At 54.1% G+C, this 19,717-nt stretch overlaps 9 protein-coding genes across 9 annotated transcripts; 4 read left to right on the forward strand and 5 right to left on the reverse strand.

The window, feature by feature from the left end:
* Window positions 1-120: 120 nt before the first annotated feature.
* W97_00842 (uncharacterized protein) lies at window positions 121-1,363 on the reverse strand (the record flags this gene model as incomplete). The annotated part of the gene is made up of 3 exons (XM_007778754.1): window positions 121-603; window positions 666-745; window positions 811-1,363. The coding sequence occupies 3 exons, from the start codon at window positions 1,361-1,363 to the stop codon at window positions 121-123; spliced, it is 1,116 nt and encodes a 371-aa protein (XP_007776944.1).
* A 306-nt stretch (window positions 1,364-1,669) lies between these two features.
* On the forward strand, window positions 1,670-2,058 carry W97_00843 (uncharacterized protein; the record flags this gene model as incomplete). The annotated part of the gene is made up of 4 exons (XM_007778755.1): window positions 1,670-1,682; window positions 1,738-1,769; window positions 1,906-1,972; window positions 2,021-2,058. 4 exons carry the CDS (start codon window positions 1,670-1,672, stop codon window positions 2,056-2,058), a joined length of 150 nt encoding a protein of 49 aa, XP_007776945.1.
* A 298-nt stretch (window positions 2,059-2,356) lies between these two features.
* On the reverse strand, window positions 2,357-3,649 carry W97_00844 (uncharacterized protein; the record flags this gene model as incomplete). The annotated part of the gene is made up of 3 exons (XM_007778756.1): window positions 2,357-2,482; window positions 2,532-3,187; window positions 3,256-3,649. 3 exons carry the CDS (start codon window positions 3,647-3,649, stop codon window positions 2,357-2,359), a joined length of 1,176 nt encoding a protein of 391 aa, XP_007776946.1.
* Window positions 3,650-4,034: 385 nt separating this feature from the next.
* On the forward strand, window positions 4,035-4,715 carry W97_00845 (NADH-ubiquinone oxidoreductase 20.8 kDa subunit; the record flags this gene model as incomplete). Its single annotated transcript, XM_007778757.1, has 4 exons — window positions 4,035-4,054; window positions 4,105-4,332; window positions 4,447-4,579; window positions 4,632-4,715. The coding sequence occupies 4 exons, from the start codon at window positions 4,035-4,037 to the stop codon at window positions 4,713-4,715; spliced, it is 465 nt and encodes a 154-aa protein (XP_007776947.1).
* Window positions 4,716-8,109: 3,394 nt separating this feature from the next.
* Window positions 8,110-9,091, reverse strand: W97_00846 (GTP-binding protein ypt1; the record flags this gene model as incomplete). Its single annotated transcript, XM_007778758.1, has 5 exons — window positions 8,110-8,304; window positions 8,366-8,593; window positions 8,647-8,694; window positions 8,752-8,875; window positions 9,081-9,091. 5 exons carry the CDS (start codon window positions 9,089-9,091, stop codon window positions 8,110-8,112), a joined length of 606 nt encoding a protein of 201 aa, XP_007776948.1.
* A 565-nt stretch (window positions 9,092-9,656) lies between these two features.
* On the reverse strand, window positions 9,657-10,762 carry W97_00847 (uncharacterized protein; the record flags this gene model as incomplete). The annotated part of the gene is made up of 4 exons (XM_007778759.1): window positions 9,657-9,992; window positions 10,045-10,222; window positions 10,280-10,607; window positions 10,654-10,762. 4 exons carry the CDS (start codon window positions 10,760-10,762, stop codon window positions 9,657-9,659), a joined length of 951 nt encoding a protein of 316 aa, XP_007776949.1.
* A 905-nt stretch (window positions 10,763-11,667) lies between these two features.
* On the reverse strand, window positions 11,668-12,619 carry W97_00848 (UDP-glucose 4-epimerase; the record flags this gene model as incomplete). The annotated part of the gene is made up of 2 exons (XM_007778760.1): window positions 11,668-12,277; window positions 12,327-12,619. The coding sequence occupies 2 exons, from the start codon at window positions 12,617-12,619 to the stop codon at window positions 11,668-11,670; spliced, it is 903 nt and encodes a 300-aa protein (XP_007776950.1).
* A 738-nt stretch (window positions 12,620-13,357) lies between these two features.
* W97_00849 (uncharacterized protein) lies at window positions 13,358-13,897 on the forward strand (the record flags this gene model as incomplete). The annotated part of the gene is made up of 1 exon (XM_007778761.1): window positions 13,358-13,897. One exon carries the CDS (start codon window positions 13,358-13,360, stop codon window positions 13,895-13,897), a length of 540 nt encoding a protein of 179 aa, XP_007776951.1.
* A 718-nt stretch (window positions 13,898-14,615) lies between these two features.
* W97_00850 (uncharacterized protein) lies at window positions 14,616-19,388 on the forward strand (the record flags this gene model as incomplete). Its single annotated transcript, XM_007778762.1, has 6 exons — window positions 14,616-14,649; window positions 14,724-14,875; window positions 14,961-15,084; window positions 15,141-15,329; window positions 15,388-19,295; window positions 19,359-19,388. 6 exons carry the CDS (start codon window positions 14,616-14,618, stop codon window positions 19,386-19,388), a joined length of 4,437 nt encoding a protein of 1,478 aa, XP_007776952.1.
* Between the last annotated feature and the right edge of the window lie 329 nt (window positions 19,389-19,717).

Genomic DNA, 19,717 nt, shown 5'->3' on the forward strand with positions numbered 1-19,717 from the left:
GGGCCGCTGCAGCAGCGAGCGCTTGGCTGGACTGAGATTGAGCTTGGCGCAATGGGAGGCGCCTGTTTCTTAGGTCAGCAAATCCATCTTCGAGAACTGAAGGAGGATATGAGGTGGAGCTTACGTGGGATCGTAGTCCGCCTCAGCAACTTCACGCTTGCGCCAATCGTCCGTGCGCTTGAGGATCGGCCGGCTCCAGTCCGCGAGCAGCTTGTCCGCTTGCCGCTTGATGGCCGGCTCGACGCGGGGGCTCTTGGTGTAGAAGAGGACAACTCTGCCAACTCCGCTGGAGCTGAGGGTTTCCTTGGTGATGGGCAGCCTACCCAGCGCGGCGAAGAGCTCGCGCTGGATGTTGTAGGCCGGCATGCTGCCATCCTCGAGCGGCTCCAGGAAGAAGCGGACGGCTTCGAGGAGATTGGTCTCGGGATCTACGAGGTTGTTGGCGATGTTGTTGCGGTTTAGGAGGCTGACGACTTCTGGGAGAAGCTTGAGCTTTTGCACGACGATTTTGCCTTCTTTGCGCGCGTTGTTGTCGGCTTTGGCTGCTTCGGTCATGCGGACGCGCATTTCCTCGATCTCAGCGTCTTGCATTCCGTCGAGATCCTGTAGCGTTGGTTGGTTAGCTACGGCCGTCAAGGAAATGAATGGCTGCGGAGAGAACTCACAATACCGTCCGCCTTGCGCCTCCGCTTGTTTGGATTCCGAAGTGCTTCGTCCATAGCCCTATCAAGCGCCCGTTTTCGGCCTGGTGATAGCTTTCGTCAGTGCCCAGGCTCCTCGAACAACCAAAGTCGCCATCATCAAACATACGCTCTTCCGGGGTCAAGCTCTCGTCGTCCTCAATCGGCGATGCCCTCCTCGCCTTCGCCCTCTCCTTCTTCTCGCCGCCCTCCTTCCTCTTCCTGACCCTCTTCCCCTCGATCTCCTCCCCACCACTGAACGCGTCATCGTCATCCTCCCTCCTCTTCTTGTTCTTCTTCGGCTTTTCCCTCCTCGCCTCCTTCCTCTTCTTCTTCCCGCCCTCCCCCTCCTCCGTCCGCTTCCGCTTGTGCACCCCGATGAGCCCTACATTTGAGTCATCGACCGCGATAGCCGGCCGATCCTCGATAGCAATGTTCGCGGGGTCGAAGTCCTCGAACTGCGCTTCGTCGACTTCGGAGAGCACGGACTCGTTGTCGGATAAGCCGTCCTGCTCGACTTGGTCTTCGGTGGCTTCCATATCCATGGTCGGCGCGGCGAGAGGCGGGTTGGGAGTGGAGTTCTCTTCATCGGTTTCTGGACGAAGGGGGTCGTCGGGGTCGTTGCCAGCTTCGGGGAGTGGGGAGCGAGGGGGTGTGGTGTCTGGGACTGGGAGGTCCTCCATTCTGGGACTGATATTGATGATATGGCTGAGCGAGGGAAAATTCGGGGTGGAGGATGGGGTTCCGTGAGATCTTGTTCGCTCGAGTAAGTGCGATGCTAGGCGCGAGCGATTCGAAGCGGCGGTCGTGAAGGGTTGTGGTTCTTTGGAAGAGTCGCCGTTGAAGCTCAAGAACACACGTGACGTCGGATGTGACCCGAAGAAAGCCCGACAACTAAGCTTCATGCAAGCGCATCGGGGAGAAAGTTCGCGGTCATCGTCGACATCAACCTCCACCAAACAAAAAGTGCTTGATACAAGTATTTCGCCATGTTCGGAGGACGTAATGCCCCCCCGATTCCAAGTCGTGAGCTGGTTGAGCTGACTTGCCACTGTAGCACCACCAGCACCAAGCAAAGCCGAGCTACAGGTACGCCTTTACTATTGCGCCGCTTGCATACAAGATCCGTCCTCTCGCCCTCCCGAAATCGCCTTTCTGCGGAGAGAATATTCGCGAGACAACGTGGGAATGCCCATGTTACGATACTTATGCTGACAGCTTCAAGGCTCAAGAAGCCGAAGCAAGCGCAGGTCTTCAGCGCGCCGCTGCTACATGCATCCTCCTTTACCTATGTAAGCCGGGATTGCACTCCGGAGCGACCTCGTAGCTGACAACTGTAGCTCCTCATATCATCAGCTACATCAAGAACCTAGTGTAGAATCGTCCACTGTGCGCGTCCGTTCGAATATGAAGGCGTTTTTGGGGATGATGTCTGGGATCGACTGGGAACTTGTAGCATAAGCGGCATGGTTTACATTGTATCATATGGGGGAGGTGGTCTCGAGTGCATAATGGGAGCCGAGCAGCGACAATCATAAAAGAATATATGGCAAAGCGTCGAAACGCAATGCGACCCGCTTTATCATGTAGTAAATCTGCTCTATCCGCCTAGACGAGTACGCCTAAACTCTTCATACGGATACCCTCCAGAAGACTCTCAAATGCTTGCTGTACCCCTATGTAACACCGTTGACACCTTTCGCTGGAACTGCAGTGGTAGTTTCCCAGTCAGCAAATTCAGACCGTATCTGCTCCAGCTCCTTGTTCAGGTGCGAGAGCTGCGCGTCGTAGTTATTCAGAATCTGCCGGATATCAGTATAAAAGCCTACCAAACGAGACGGGTTAACTCACCTGCTTGACCCTCTTCATCGTCTCATCATCGATAGGCTCTTCGGCCCCGTTCGCTAAGTTTTTCCCAAGCCTCTCCGACTCCTCCTGCAGCAACTTCGCCCTCGCCCTGACCGCCGACATCCTGGCCCAGATCTCCTCTTGCCGCCCATTCAGCACCGGATCAAATGCCCTTCTCTCCAGCTGTACAAGCTTCTTCTTGAGCTCCTCCTCCGCGCTATCCATCGCATAACCCCTATTCCTCAGTACCTGCACCTTGGTCGCCAGACTCAAGCACCGTTGACTTAGCGCCACGTGCCTCCTTCTCGCATCCTGCGCTCTCACCGAGATTTCGAGGTCGTGTCTCTGCATCATGGCCGTGAGGCTGTTGTTGATCTCATGCAGCCGCGACTGCAGCGCGTTGACGGCGTGAATCTGGACGATGAGGCGGTGGGAGATGCCTGTGAAGCCGCGGGCTTGGACCGGTATTGAGTTGGGCGTCGGCTTCTTGGCCAGCGCTTCTTCCCACTTCTTCTCGTCTTCGCCGGAGCTGGGGCCGTAGTAGGGGACATCTTCGGGCCGGACGGAGTTGTAGAAGTAGGTCGTTAGAGCGCAGGCCGGGGATTCGGGGTTCCATTTGTTGTAGATGATTTCCATTTGCTCTGGTATTGACTTCTCGCCTATCAAAATGGGGTCAGCGAATACGTTATGAGGCCGATGATACGGCTGATGACCGAGGGGTACCGACGTGTGCTCATGCCCGGCTGCCATTGCTGCGTCGACCTCCCATACACTGACTGCCCCTGCGGCTGTTGCTGATACGCCCCGAAAACGGAAGAGGTGCCAGGTCGCTGGCTCTGCAAACCTCCGAAGAGGCTAGTGCCCTGCTGTTGCGGCTGCTGCGACGCGCCGAACAGGGTGCTCGTTTGCTGCTGCTGCGGCTGCGCAGAAGATCCAAACAGCCCAGTGCCTTGCGACGGTTGTGCCGAGCCGCCAAAGTGTCCTGAATTCTGCTGCTGCGGCTGCGTGGCCCCTAGAGATCCAAAGAGCGACGTGCCCTGCTGGGGTTGAGAGGTGGTGGTAGAGGCGCCGAAAGAGCTGGGCTGAGCCTGAGTGTTCCCTGTGTTCAGTGACGCGAACATGGCTCTGGTGTTTGCTGGCCAAGTTTGCAACTAATTGCGCTCTGGATGATATCGACGCGGCGTGTGCTGGTTTCGCGGATGTTGATGCTTTGCAGACAAGGCGCGTCAGGACAGAAGGTGAAGGAGGTGGATTTTCCGCGCCGTAGCGACTGGAAATGTCTCGCCCGCAGGAGCTTCTGCTAGGTTAATATCATGGTTGCGGATGCAGCGCGAGGTTGGTCGATCTCGCTGCTGGTCGACGCTTCTCGTGTTGTTTTTGTCTGGACCGTCGTCTCAAATCCAAAAGCGCCAAGACACCCGCGGCTCGACCAACCCGAAGCTCGAGCTCGACCGCCGACCTCACTGCTTGCTTGCGGCCTGCTAACTCAAGAGATTCACGCCCACAATGGCCGCGCGACAGCCAAGGTGAGCAACCCGAACGTTTGAGTTCCCAGACTCTTGCTAATCTCACATAGGTTTAACCAACAGGTGCTCATAGACACCACCCCTCTGCCCGACAACATTCCCAAAGTTACAGAGATCGGAGCCAGCTCGGCGCCGCTACTCAGCGCTTCCTACTTCATTGGCGCACGATGCAAGCCGTACAATGACGACTATATGGTGTGCAAGACGGAGGCCAATGGCAAGGGGGAAATGGAGTGCATGAAGGAGGGGAGGAAGGTTACCAGATGTGCGGCGAGCGTGTACGGATCCCCCGCGCCTTTCTGATTTGAGCGAGAGCGAGGACGGGAGCAGTCAATCTGAGGGCGTCACCGTGATCTCACGGAGCACAACATGCTAACCGCTAGCAACGGCAGACTCGACGATATAAACAAGCACTGCCTGCAGGAGTTCCGGCGGCATTGGGAGTGTCTCGACAACAACAACCAGCAGCTGTGGCAGTGTCGAGGAGCGGAGAGGCAGCTGAACAAGTGCGTTTTTGAGAATCTGGTACGTTGCCTTTAACGTCGTTTCTCAAAGTGATCGCTGATTGGAGTTGCAGAAACTGGAAAAGGTTATTCCTGGGACGCCGGAAGGGGAGACGCCCGTGCATCTGCGGAAGAGGCAGATATACGCGCACTATTAGTATTAGGCATCGAGCAATGTATCTTAAGCGTGAGCCTGAAAGATGACGCATACCCCCAATGGCTGTCTTGATGCGTATGCATTTCCATTCCTCAAGTCTTTCAGGTTCGTAGTAAGCTCCTGCTCGGGTGATATAGGGTCTTTCCAATTATCTAAAGCCCGACCCGCCTGGGGTTATCCGTCAACTGGTCCGTTAGACTCTCAGCTCTTCGGACGCATAGCTACTCATCGCCGTCCGGCTGGCTCGGCACGAAATCGATCAATATCACTTATAGCGACAAGGGTCACTGTGCACCACGCCCCGCCTCTGGAGCCGCACGAGGAGAGCTACGCACTTTTCGAAATAATCAGTCCCAGCCTCGCGCCCTTGCTCCTGGTTGTAACCAGAAGCCGCCGCAAGAGTTCAAAGCCTTCGAAGTGCTGGCATGTTCTGGTATCCTGCTCGATGTGAGGATCTCACAATCAAACCGAGCGCTCTTCGGCAAGCACGGTAAGGGCCGATTACGAAAGGTTCCGCTTGTAGCAAATGCACTTGAAGGCTGCCACGTTGAGCTGTTTCACCCTCTGAAGTTTCAGGTGAAGTACAAAATTGGATTGCCAGATTCATTCTCCACATGTTTTCTAAAACGCGAAGGGATGACTCTGTTTGCTGCCCTGTGTGTCCCGGAGATGTGCCTAGTGATCCAGTCTTCGTAGTATCCTAGAGGCGATAGAAACCCGAGCAGGATGGATGGTGTTAAAAGGTGAGCCATGACTTGGTAGTGGTGAAGTGCTAGGTGAGATACCAGGCGGGCAATGGGTAGGGGCGTGAAACGCCTGACATGTTAAATCATGCATGAGAAGCTGGAACAAACACAGTCCTGAACAGCGAAGCCCACTGCTTACAAACCATCATCGACAACCTCGTTCCCATCTACGAGAACGGTTTCAGAAACTCCTGACGAACTGCTCGGTGCCAAAGCGATTCTATCAATAGTCTTTTCTGTGCACATACAGCGCAAATAGTAAGTCAGAACCATCATCGCTGCGAGCGAGTGTCCGAGACTGACTATGGACACCGAGAGGCCACCTACTCGTTGTCGAACCTCGTGTCTGAGTTTTCCACGCTTTCACCCTCGGGGGGCTTCCAAAGCTCAAAACATACCAAAGCGCGAAAGGCTTGGTAGGTCAGAAGACGTCGGAGACTTGGCAGCAGTCTCTAACCGATTCATCTAGACACTTTCGTCACGATGTGCGTGCAAAAGTACATCCAGTACACCTGTGGCTGCAAGAAAGAAGCGGAATTCGTTCAGTGTGAGGAACGTCTTGGTACCAACGTCAGATGCCACCCACCCACTCACCAAAGAAGCGGCCAAAGGTGTCAACCACTACTGCATGGGGCATTCGGTGAAGGCAGGCACTCCACTGTAGTACATGACTCTTGTTGAGAATCAGGCCAGACACAAAGATGGAGTTCAGAAGGGGGCCCAAAATGAAGGGCATAACGAGAAGCAGAACGGGAATCGGAAGTGAGGCAGGTTCCCGGTTCATAGTGCTTCTCAGATATGGGGATCTTGAGGCAGACTGCTTGGATGGAATGGTTGGCAACATAGGATTATCTGAACATACAGCGGGACTTCGGGTCGTTGGCGAAGCCGAGCCTGAACTGGTAACATAATAACATCCCCTTCATTCAACAACTACATTTTCAAGCCGCTTCGAGCAGAGCGTACCTTTATTACTGTCCGTCCAAAGTTTCTGTACTCGTGGACGCCATCGGAAATGTTCCAAAAACCCCTCTCGTAAATACAAACGAACATTGTTTGCAAAATGAGTCATATCAATCCGCCTTCCACACCAGGTCTCGCAGCCGTGACAATAGATACCATTCCGGACTTTGACTCTCGACAGGTCTAGATATGGCAAGACCATGGCAGCCATATATCGAAGGTCGATGTACTCCTCACCTGATAAGAGTGCTTTAATGTTGAGCTGTTGCTTGTTTCCTCCGATTCGCGTGCGCTCGAATGCCTCAGTTACGTGTTGCTCGGCCACAAGGTATCTCCGTCTCTTGATGGTGATCTTCATCCCAACCTCTCCATATTTCCCGCTTATTGTGTACATGACCCGGATTGATCTGCGCATAGATGCGGACAGCGCGGCCTTTTTCGCTCTTGAGAGATACACTACGGCAAACTCATTCTTGTCTTGCAGACACTTTTAGCAACAACGCGTGCAGGAAAGCAGGCAGATAAAGCCGCCAACATTACCACAAAAGGAGCAGTTTGGCGTGCAGAGTGTAGCAAACAGATCGAGCGCGTAACCCACAGCGCTAGACCTGTCTTGAGAATCGCGCAAAGAGCACCCAGAGCATGATCAGTGATAGCTCGGTATTGCCGAAGTGCCCGAATCACTTCTCGTGCGCGCAGATTGACAGAGAGGCAGTATCCATTCAGAGGCAGATTTGAAAGAACACCTCGAGAGGCAGAGACTCTAGGATTCCAAGACCTGAGATAGGCGTACGAGGAAAAGACCCTGATATCGACCTTCGTATCTGCTCGCGCTCATCTAGATGGATTCTCAGGACAAACTCGGCGGGTCGTTCGTTTTGCCAGCCAGCGACATGGATACTGTCCTCCTCGTGTTTCGGTTCAAATGAGAACTCATTCTCAGATCGACCGGTGGGATCTGGCATTCTTGTTCGATATTGCCCTTATCAGATGCACATCTCGATACAAGTGGTACGAGTGTATAGTCATGTGATTTCTGGAAGGGGTGTAAGTCGTGATGACCGGTCGAGGTTGACGCGTCGGGAAGCGCGTCTGCCTGTTTTGGTAACTACGCCGCTCACTACTCAAGCGAGAGAATCGCAGCAAATCGCGAGAACAATCCCTTGCCAAGTTTTTCTCTACGCCGAGGACGTAGACGGGATATTTAATCTTGAATGTGAGGTTCGAAAGCTGTATATACGACTTGGAAAGATGAGCCCAAGGCTGATTTGTCTGACATAGAACCAGCGCAATTACCTATATTCTGTCCATCTTCAAAGCCAGGAATCAGGACCAGCGTACAATCGCAGCATCGAGGATCTCAGGGTGGAGATTGCAGAGATATAACATAGAGTAGTACTATAAAATCCCGTAACGCCGAGCGCACAGATGACCCGGGACTAAATCCTATGAAAATGAGAACAGACACGAAACCGCTTCCAGGAGAACCAGGATTCTGCTCAGACTGCCGCACGCTCCGCAACCCACTGTGAGTAGCACTGCGCACAACCTCTGCCATTAGACGGTGGGGAATTTGTAACGGCCATCTACCATGCAAACAGTGTCTGTCAGAAAGAAGGGATCCGAACAAAACATTGGCCAACTCCCGCACTCCAAATCAGACCGTCCTGTGCCTCCACAAGAGTCTTAACAGCAGCCACCGGCAGAACCTGATTGGACGCCCTGTCCTTGCCCGATAGGAACGGTGGGCTTGTTGTTGACTGTTGTAGTGCCCATGCGCTCCTTGATCTGTCGTGCCATTGTCAAGAAGGCTTGTTCGACGTTTGAAGCGTTCTTGGCGGAAGTCTCGAGGAAGGGAATGCCAAGGCTGTCCGCGAATTCCTACGCCAAAAGCCATCAGCATCGTCCGGCATATAGTGAACTGTCTGTTTGAGTGTCTTACCTTCGCCACTGTGTACTCCACGACCTTCTTGTCTGCCATGTCTGACTTGTTGCCGACGAGTAGCTTATTCACACCTTCAGTGGCATATCGGTCGATCTCTTGAAGCCACTGCTTTACGTTGTTGAAAGAATCCATATCAGTGACATCATAGACAACGCAGATGCCATGTGCACCCCGATAGTAGGAGGAGGTGATGGTTCGGAAGCGCTCTTGGCCCGCAGTATCCCACTAAACACACCCATCAGCACCGTACACTGGAAGGTTGGCCGAAGAGAACTCACAATTTGGAGCTTCACGGTCTTGCCATCAAGCTCAATTGTCCGGATTTTCTAGAATCCTGTCAGCTGCTAAAGTTCCGCGTGGCGGGCTGTGAACGGCGAACGTACGAAGTCAACGCCGATAGTCGAGATGTAGCTTTCTGTGTAGGTGTCGTCCGCAAACCGCAGCAGCAAACATGACTTTCCGACGCCGGAGTCTCCAATGAGTAGGAGCTTGAAAAGATAGTCGTATCTAGGAAAGGGTGAGAGTCAGCTTCTGCACCGAAGGGCGGCCGCAGGCACAAGTAGGGCTGGACAACGTCTTGTTGCACGCTCGCCGGTGAGACTCTACAAAGCGAGGTGTTAGCAATAATCAGCAGCCCTTGGGGCAGAGGCGCAGTGAGCCTGTATCAAGCGCGCTGCTGATGGGGGCGGAGGGGGTCCAAGTTACGTACTACTCTGGATTCATCTTGCTGGCGGTATCTGTGGAAGCGATTCTACTGCGAGGGGGCGTACTGCGGATGCGACAAGCAAGAGGAGGTGGGAGAGTAGTAAGAAGCGGTGGATGAAGCGGCGAGATTGTGTTGTTGGCTGCGGCCGGGCAGATGTCACTCGAGCGGAAGTCATTTGGCAGCGCTTGCGCCAAGATGCGCTAGGCCGCAAAGGTCACCTATCCAAAATCCACGTCTTCTGGGTGACAGGTGGTTTATGTCTTGCACGGAGAACCTACGACCGCTTGTCACGCTGCTCTAACGCTCCTCACGATGTACCAACTGATGGATGGCTGGCTGACACGCGGCAAAGTTGTACGAACAAAAATATGTGCTGAGATGAGTCTGTCTTCTGACCGCTTCCTGAATGACCACACAAAGCCCCAAGGGACGCCGGCCTGTATTACACAAGACAGAGCTGCCACGCACGACAGCAAGATAAGTATGCACATGAAGATCTATAAATCTTCGGTAAACTCCCAAAAGGCGTCGGCCATTCTATCACCCACGTGATGCTTCGGTCGCCCCATGCCAGTAACGCCTCTACAACACTTTGTCAAAAGCTGGTATCAGCGTTTGCGCCAGCCAGAAGGAGAACACTAGCTTCGGTCCGGTCATCAGTAGCTTGGGCGTCAGGCCCTTGAAGAAGCTGGTGAAACCTTCGTGTTTGGCCATGTTTGAAATGATCCTGAAGCCGCTCTCTTTGCTTTCGAAATTCTTGTTCTGGATCCTAGTTTTGATGACGTCCAGTGGCGCAGATACAATGAGCGAGGCGCTAGCACCAGCGATTGACGCGACGAAGTTCTGCATCCAGGAGGCCTTGTTGTAGTCGTTCAGTTTGTACAGGTATTCTTTGGCAGCGGCGGAGCCTCCGAAAAGCTTTACATATATTTTAGTGAGGACCGTTGCATAAGTGTGCTGCGGAACTTACTGCAAATGATCCCGGCGCATTGCGCGCAGCCGTCCAGCCCCAGCCTCGATACAGTCCGAAGCCTTCATCTGCAATGATTCTTATGACACCACGCCCCCTGAAAGCTTCCGGGTTTGTTTGTCGCTTGATCTTGAGGACGTCGAGAGGTAGAATGACGATTTCACCAATGCCAATCAAGCTGTAATCGTTTGATCAGTGATTGAGCTCCGGAGTCTGGTTCTAGGGTCCACCATACCTTCCAGCCGTCGCGTGCATGATCGCCTTGCCATTGCCCTTTCCGAATGTCCTATCAAAGCTGTTTCCGTGATTCTTTGCCAGGTAGTCCCGCACGAATGGCTGCCCTCCGTACTTATAGACCCGCTGCAAGATTTTATATGCGGCGGCGTATCCCAGGCCGGGGAATAGGGAGAAGAATCGGCCTCCAACAGGCGCGTGTGCTTTGTCTCTGAATATGACGGAGTTGAGCTGAGATGCCGATCGTATCTTGCCCTGGTTGCTCATCAAGCGTTTGGCGGTGGTGTCGACCGGATGAAAGACCAACAGCTCGGCGATTCCCGCGCATCCTAGAATTGTCAAACAGGTTCAATGCTGTGAATCCATCCGAATTACCTGCACCAAGTAAACGTGCTGCTGTGGACTCCTTCTTGAACTCCGCGGCTGCTGAGCCAGTGAGAGCATTTCCCGCTTTCACGGCAGCATCTTTCGGTGATGGAGCCATCGACTGCGATGAGCGGCTTCCGGCAATAGTAACTGTGGGCAAGCGGTCGCAAATGGACGTAGCTGAGGTCTAAGTAGAGAACGACTTCAACAGGTAACGAGTGTGAGCACTCTCGAAGGCGTGCGCTTGGGATGCGTCCAGGCCGTAGACTTTCTTTTTGCGGATAACAGGGGTCTGACAGCTCGGTCCGTCGACAGCTCAACCCTCCCGAGAAAGCGACGGCTTGCGGGCCGCTCCTATGGACTTGACCTCAGCGAGCTTGGATTCGAAGACACCACACGGCCTCTCATGTCGTGAAAATCATATCACGTTGGAAATAATATCTCGAGGTTTGCCGTCACGATGCATTACAAACTCGATCAGAGTAGATACTAATCACGGGTTTGTGAATAATGCCACACCTTGGAGATGGCTGTTTACCTCACGCAGTTTGGAAGGCTTCTTTCAAGCCAAGAAGAGTCTGGTACTCAATGTCCCGAGACGCCGAAAAGCTTGAAATATTGATGATCCAGAAGCATCCTTGTGGGTTCTAGGATTTCTTCCCCTATCATTAACGATGTTACATGTTTCGTAAATGCATGTACTATATTCTCAAGCGGCTGACAATCGACCACTGCTGTCCTCTAATGATGCCAGCTGGCGGATGGAACAACGTTGTTTCTCCGTCCACAAGCAGGTATATGACTTAATATCTAAGTCAACTAGGGCAGACAATCTCATTCTTGCTGGCAGACGATAGCCGTCAGCATTGGGAATGAATCTTATCTACACTCTATATCACGACTCCCACTAGTCGCGCGTTTCGAGCTCACAGGTAATTGAGAACAAGCCTACGACGACATGCCCGCAACGGCATCGCTTGTGTTTCCATATTTTCATATCCAGGTAAGCATTCTGGACCTCTGCTATGGCTGGTAATATTTTCTCCAATTGTGCTCCTCCTGAAACCCGAGCACTTCTCGAATTTTCCTATTGCTCAATGGCGCTTCCCATTCACCCATCTCTCTCGTGATCGGCGTGTTCGGACATGCTTTCTTCAAGAACTCCTCCGTCGGCACTGTGGTAGTGATTGTGTTATTTGTCGCATTGAAAACTTGAAAGCCGAGCCCATCTTTCTTCACGCAAAGATCGCATATCTGACCCAAGTCTCGGGCATCGATATACGACCACGCATTCCGCTTCCTGCAGCTTGGATTTTTGACATAATTTGGGAAGTCGCGCTCGTACTCATGCGGCTCGATCACGTTACCGATTCGCAAGGCGTAGATGTCGGCGCCAAATCTCCGGGCGAAACCTCTCGCACATCGCTCTCCGCATAGTTTGGAAAGCGCGTACGTATCCATAGGATCGGTATCGTAGTCTTCTTCCAACGGGAAGGAATGGTAGTCGACATCCCCTTGGGCAAAGCAGACTCCGTAGGTCGTCTCGCTGCTAGCGATGATGATCTTTTTCACACCGAGCTTGCAGGCGGCTTCGATAACGTTGTATGTAGCGATGACGTTCCCCTTGAAACACCTACACCAGACTCAACACTGTACTTAAAGCAGCCGATGAACCGCCTTACTCATTATCCGGGACGAGCATATTCCGCGCATACGCCGCGAAGTGAATCACAGCATCTGGTGGCTGAGGAGGGGGCCCATCGTCGTAGCCGCCGAAATTGAAATGTGAGGTGAGGGCGTTGAAGACCTGGCCGTTGTCGGTGAGATCTGTCTTTAGAGTCATAACATTGGGATGGTCCAACAAGGGCACAAGGTCCAAGTTGAGAACTTGGTAGCCCTTCTTGAGCAGCTCCGGTATGACATGGCGGCCCGCTTTGCCAGATCCGCCAGTGAAGACGATACGCTTTCCCGCCATGTTCAACTCTTGGAGGGAAGGGAGAATGACAACAAGGGCAGACGCAGTAAAGCCCTTCTAGCTGCGGTCGAAGATGTATTCATGTACTCAGTACTTTAGCTTTAGTCCCCGACGTCATTTCTCGTCACTACCTATCGATAAGATTTTCAAGTAGTCGAGCCAAGCGGCAAACCCCCGAAGCCCTCCACCCGCCCAGTCCGTCTTCCCCATATTCAACCTTAGTTTGTCCAATGTATGTGACCATCAGCTCGGCCTATTGATGCCTTCTGTTCATTATCGATGACCGCCGGTCTGATGCGGACGCTCTCGCAAGCCAGACTGAGGATCGTGCGCAATGCCCTCACGCCGAAAAGCTCCGCTTCCCCAATCGTAGCTACCAGAATCCTTCGACAGCCTCAGCGCAGTCTCGCAAACATTCGAGAGCCGGACTCGTTGCTATCAGGAGTTTGGTTCAGCAGCACGCAACCATGTCCAACACCAACGAACCCTGGTAACGGGTCGGATGTCCAACCGCCAGACGAGCGGACGCTAAAGCTTGGAAAGAGTCGGTTTCCCTCGTGCTTGATCCGCAAGCGTGCATACTGATTGCAGTACCTAGCCATCCGTATCCTCCATGAGCGGCTTCCAACCCTCCTCGCTTCTCCACTACCGCAGGAGATCCTGTCCCCGCAGATCACCCTCCACCTCTTTCCCTCCACGCATCCGCACCTTCCCACAGTCACTGGCCGCATAGCCTACATGGCGGCCCTTTGGACCGCGCCCATGGCCTGGGGCCGCGTCCCCGTCGTCGGCAATGTCAAGTTGCACATTCTTTCCGAGCGTCTCGTGCGCAACGGACCCTCAGCACCTACCGCTACCAGCGGTAACCAATCCTCAAAGGCCGCAAACTACCGCAGCGAAAAGCTCATCGTGCGCTGGAAGACTTGCGGCAAGACAAAAGGCAAGGGCATGGGCGCGCTCTACCGTGGTATCGGCGGTAGCGAGCAGGTTGACAAGATTACGGAGTTTCTTGGAGGCGATGTGAGAGACGACGAAGAGTTTTGCGGGCTGTTCATCTTCGAGTTTGACGAGGAAGGGCGGGTAGTGTCGCACACTATCGAGCACGTGGAGGAAGGGGGAAGTTGGGACAAGATGACAAAGGTCATCAGTGTGACGGATTGGTTGCTGGGGAAGGCATGGGGAAAGAAAGGGGAGGTGCCGCCGGGACTGGCGCTGGGGTATTGTGCGGATGAAGAGGACAGACATGGCGCAGTGAGGGCTAGGCGAAGGCGGAGTTGAGCAGAGGAGTAAAGAGAAGCTTCTTCACAAATGAGTCATGTATTATTTGGTGGTCGCGAGCATATACCCGGCGTTTAGGAGAAAACACTTGTACAGCACTGTATATACTAAATCGACACTCAGCAGCCTCCGGACAGCCGGACGCAAGAGGCTTTACTACCTCGATCTTGTAGCCACGTTTGCACCAGCAACTTGCGCACGCTTGAGCCTTGCTATGATGTTGATTATTTATCGCAACCGAGCTCGGTACGTCCCTTGATTAAATTCACAGCGCAGAGGACGATGTAGGTATCCGGACGGTATTCTTGCGGTAAGAAACCGTGCTGGTTGCTTTGAGTGAGTAGACTGCTCATGATGGGCTTCTGGTGTAAAAACAAAAGAGACGCGAGAGCCGATGGTTCGTTCTGGTTGTGTCGCTGCTGTGGTGTTTGCTGTCACCATCGCTTCACCAATCATCCAACGAGGCCTGAGGTATCCAAGACGCCCGTGCTTGTGCTTCAAGGCCGACCATCCTTAGCTCTACAACCAGCTTCTGAGATACTCTTTGCTTGTGCTCTGCGGAAGCTTTGGCAAGCACAGACGCAGCTTCGGAGAAGCAGAAGAGCGTCACGTATCCCTAATCCGACTCCAGCGACACAGCTTTGGCAACGACCTCGACAGCATCTACCTCAACCTCCAGCCATCGCATGCCCGCGCGAATCGAAGCATTACGACCACCATGGCCGAAGCTCTAAGTACTTCGTCAGACCTGAGTATGCTCGTCCTTGGTTTTAGGATTGCCCCAACTGCGGACAACGGTAGCTAATGAAGCGTCCACTCCCTCCAGGCCACCCAATTCTTAACCTCACCCCGGAAGAGAAGCGCGTCTTCGGCCAGCTCTTCGCGCGCGCCGACACGGAAAAAATCGGCGTCGTTACCGGCGAAGTTGCCGTAAAGTTCTTCGAGCCGACGAAGCTGCCGGCACCCGTGTTAGGGGAGGTTAGTGGATGCCCCATACTAGATGTAAAGGCGGGAGACACTGTAGGAGAGAAGAGTTGCTGACGGCCTGTTTGCGGTCGAACAGATATGGCAGATTGCGGACACAGAAAACCGAGGCTTGCTGACCAGCTCGGGATTCTGTATTGTGCTGAGGTTGATCGGACACTACCAGGCTGGAAGAGATCCCTCCCCTGAACTGGCTTTTCAGCGTAGGCTCAACCCTAGATGGCCGCTTGGCCCCAAGGCTGACAGACTGGAAACGCAGCTGGACCGTTGCCTAAATTCGAGGGCCTCAATGTCCCGTCTAGCGCGCCAGCGCCCTCCCTCCCTGGACCTATCCAGCCGCAGCTCAGTGGTGGAGGACCAATACGGGTTCCGCCGCTAACGCCGGACAAGGTCGCCGAATATTCAGCTCTGTTTGGAAGCTTGGGTGCTCAGAATGGCGTTCTCTCCGGTACCTTGCACCCACAACTGCGCGCGGCCACGAGCAGCGGACTGACGGGATCTCGCAGGTGAAACGGCGAAGAACATCTTTGAAAAAGCACGGTTATCGAACGACACCTTGGGGCGGATATGGAACCTAGCAGACACACAGTTGCGCGGCGCTCTCGACATGACCGAGTTCATCATCGCTATGCATCTGATCGCTTCTTACAAGAGTGGTTTGTTGAAAGCCTTGCCTTCGAACCTACCACCAGGACTGTACGAAGCTGCGTCTAGGAGGGGACCAGCTCCGGCTCTGCGACTATCAGGAGGTGCACGTCCCGGAGAACCGGTAGCAATATCGCGTCAGTTCACCGGGCAGGGCCCTCAGCGCGCAGCGAGCCCTCTCAGCCGACCACCTTATCCGAACGCTCCCCAAACCCCCCAATCTTCAGGGCTCGACTGGGTCATCACTCCGCAGGAGAAAGCCGCTTACGACGAGCTGTTCAACAAGGTTGATACTGCCAGCCGAGGATACATCACCGGCGAGCAGGCCGTGCTTTTCTTTAGCAACTCGGGTCTGCCGGAAGATATATTAGCCACTATCTGGGACTTGGCGGACATCAATTCCGAGGGCCGATTAAGTCGAGATGAATTCGCAGTTGCTATGTATCTCATCAAACAGCAAAAGCCTCGTCCTGGGCAGCCCAGACTTAACCTCCCAGCATCTCTGCCGCCCAATCTTGTGCCGCCGAGCATGCGCAACCAGGCAAGACCTGCACAACAACCGACAGCTCCTGCCTTTGACAACGCCGCCTTTGCGACTCCGAAGCCAGCATCGGAAGATCTATTTGGTCTGGACGCCTTCTCCAGTCCTATACCTGCGCAGTCTACGGGCGGTTCTGTATCCTACAATAAGCCTGTCGAGACAGATCCGTTTGGTAACAAAAGCATTTCACCGACCTCGCCTCAAGCCGCTATCTCTCCAGCGCCGCGCAACCCTGCTTCCATGTTCAAGCCTTTCCAACCATCGTCGACCTTCGGTCAAGGCTTGACGACTCAAACTACTGGTGCGTCTGCCACCTCGTCACAGCCCCAGATACGCGGACCGCCGACCTCGGCCATGGACGATCTACTCGGTGACAATGATCCCGAGGTTAGCAGCAAGCTTACCCAGGAAACCACGGAGCTCGCAAACATGTCCAACCAGATTGGTACTCTGCGGAATCAAATGCAGGACGTCCAGCAAAAGAAATCAGTAACAGAGAGCGACCTCTCGAGCGCAGGCAAGCAGAAGCGGGAGCTTGAGCAACGTCTGGCGCAGTTCAGGTCACAGTACGAGCAGGAAGTGAAGCAGGTCAAGGCGCTGGAAGAGCAGCTTGCGGCGTCCCGCAACGACACAAGGAAGCTCCACCAAGAACTGGCCATGGTTGAAGGAACTCACCAAGATCTTCAAACCCAGCACAGGCAGGTTCTTGGAGCCTTGGAGGCTGATCAGCGTGAGAATGCCAGCTTGAAAGAGAGGATCCGGAATTTAAATACGGAAATCTCGCAGTTGCGGCCGCAGCTAGACAAGATGAGGTCGGATGCCCGCCAGCAGAAGGGCATGGTTGCGATCAACAAGAAACAACTAGCTACGAACGAAGGTGAACGGGACAGGATGAGATCGGAACTCGCCGATCTGACGAAGGCAGAGCAGGAGCAGCAGCAACAACAAAGGCGGGAGCAAGAACGGGCTGCAGCAGTTGTTAGCCCGGCCGTTTCTGAGCGGTCCAACACGAATCCTTTCTTTAGGAAATCTTCCGCTACGGCAAGCGAAAACGTCATGTCGCCGGCCGGCTTCAACCGAGAGGAGAGCCAAAGGGACTTTGACAATATCTTTGGCCCTTCGGTAGCCTCGTTACAGACAAGTGCTCCACCGCAGACGTCGTTTAAGAACGAGCCACAAACCTCGGGCTTCTCTACCCAGTCAGGTCCTTCTGTGGTGTCTTCGGGCCCCGACGTCCCAACACCCTCAACATCTCCGCCAGCATCGACTTATCAAGATTCTCCACGTGCAAACGAGCCTCCTCCACCACCTGAGTCACGGGTCTTCTCATCTCCTTTCCTACCGATTCGTGAAGGAGCACCACGCAACAGCTCCTTCAGCTCCTCGGTGAACGTTTCCGCTCCTGCGAGCAGATACGGCGGAGGTGCGGCCGGCGTCGAGACACCGACCAACGTCGAAGCAACATCGCCGGCAGCTACGCCAATCCAAGAGCGAAAGGTTTCGAGAGGATCTGACAGACCTGAAGCGAGCAGATCCGATACTGGAAGCTTCATTAACTCCGCACTCAACCGTAACCAGACTTCCTCGCCAGCCGCAAGCACTACCAGCGATGCCGCCAGGTCTGGCTCAAAGTCTGAGGAGCCAAAGGACCCTGACCAGTCTTTCGGCCCGCCATCAAATCTGAAAGACCTTCCAGGCGCCTTCCCAACGGAAGCTGCAGATTCAATCCAGCCTACCCCCACTGGCGAAAGTGCCGCGAGCGAGCAAAGCAAAAGCAGCACACGACCATCCGAGGGCTTCTCTAGCACACGCACCGATCCGTTCTCCTCAATGAACGGCAGTCAGACTCGTGGTCCGAGCACTGCGAAACATGACTTCGACGCCGCATTTGCCGGAGTCGGTGGCAGCCAGGCGGCTCAAGAAAGGCAGAATACTGGGTCATCGCTCAATGGATCCGCTGACAATGCATCAGCATCAAAGTTCTCCAGAGAATTCCCGCCAATTGAGAACCTTGACCATGAGGAAGACAGCGACTCGACCAGCGAACCGGGCTTTGACGACGACTTCACTGCCGCTTCCCCGAAACCGAAAGCCGAAAGTGTGAACGCACCAAGTCAATCCCAGCCTTCGCGGCCACTGACGAGCACTACGAACGTTGAGGAACAGTCCGATTATGGCTTTAGGCCCCGTCCGTCGGTGTCGCAGGTCGATTCCAGCGCCAGTCTCCCACCTGCAAGTGCGCAAAAATCACCACCAACCTACGAACAAGCTGTATCACCACCTGGGGGCAGCCGGCAGCCCAGGGACTCTAATCAGTTCCCACCCGAGTTCAGTGGCCTATTGCCCTCTCGAGAGGACCCTACCTCACCAACACATGTGTCACAGCCGTCCGAGAAGAGCTTCAGTCCACCTCCGCCAACGCAAGGCCAAACTTTGTTCGGCAGTTCCAGCTCTACCCGAGGGGTGCCTTCTGTGACTAGCAATATGTTCCCGGGTTACCCACTTCCCAGTCAGACCTCTGCATCCACAGGGCCTAGCGACGCGTATTACCCTCCAGCTTCCTATTCCACGGGTGAAGGAGCGCAACAACCTGCCACTCAGCAACCGCAGATGAGCAGGCCATCATATCAAGACGACTTCGATACGGGCTTCGATGACCTGGACGAGGCAAAAGAGGCAGACGGCAAGGGCGAGGACGACTTCTCCTTTTCCTCCCCGCACAGAGAGGGCTTTGATGACTTTAACCCGGTCTTTGACTCACCAGCCGCTTCCAAATCCACCATGACCTCGCAGCAGACGCCCACAGGCATGACCATCCACGACGACTTTAGCGACTTCGATCAACATCTGAGCGGCTACGGTAGCACGTCGAGCAAAGCGCCGCAGCAGCCCCATGCCAACACGGCCCAGGACTGGGATGCGATCTTTTCAAGCTTGGACACACCACAAGAAAACAAGTTGTCCAGCGAGCCCATCAAGTCGCCGTTTCCAGCCACGGCTGGTATGAGTGGCAACGGCACCGGTGGTACAGGTTTCTCCAGCAGCGGCATGAGGGGAGGCGAGTCGTCGAGCTCGACACAGAATCAGCAGAACATGCCACAGCTAGGCAGAGCGCTCAGCGCGGGGACTGAGCATGATGATCCGATATTGAAGAAACTGACGGGGATGGGGTATCCGCGACAGGATGCATTGAATGCGCTTGAGAAGTTTGATTATGACATCAACAAGGTGAGTTCGAATGCCGCATCTCGAGAAAGAAGAAGGCTATGACAAGTGCTGACTATCTGACAGGCGGCGGATTATCTGACGAGTGGACAGTAGTAGATGGCTGAGGAACTTGAGCGATGTATGCATCGAGATATTAGGACTTCAGTGTAATACATAATCATGTGCATAATGGCGGGTCAAGCATTTGTAGTCCTAGACAGCAAGTCCATTGCAAGAAGGTTGCTCTTCGAGCTAGTGATGCTCTCTGTAGCGAGTGCTGTTTGGATCGCCGAAGGTACCGAAAGAGACTTGATCTGAGGGTTGTGTACATCATGTCTCAGGCGATCTCCGTACCTTTACCCGTACTTGATCATGACGACATATTACGAAACGAAACTGGATTCACATCTATTGCAACGACCGTTCTTTCTCAACTCGCCAGC

The sequence above is a fragment of the Coniosporium apollinis genome (genome assembly GCF_000281105.1).
Source record: "Coniosporium apollinis CBS 100218 chromosome Unknown supercont1.3, whole genome shotgun sequence".
In the NCBI taxonomy this organism is placed as follows: Eukaryota; Fungi; Ascomycota; class Dothideomycetes; genus Coniosporium; species Coniosporium apollinis.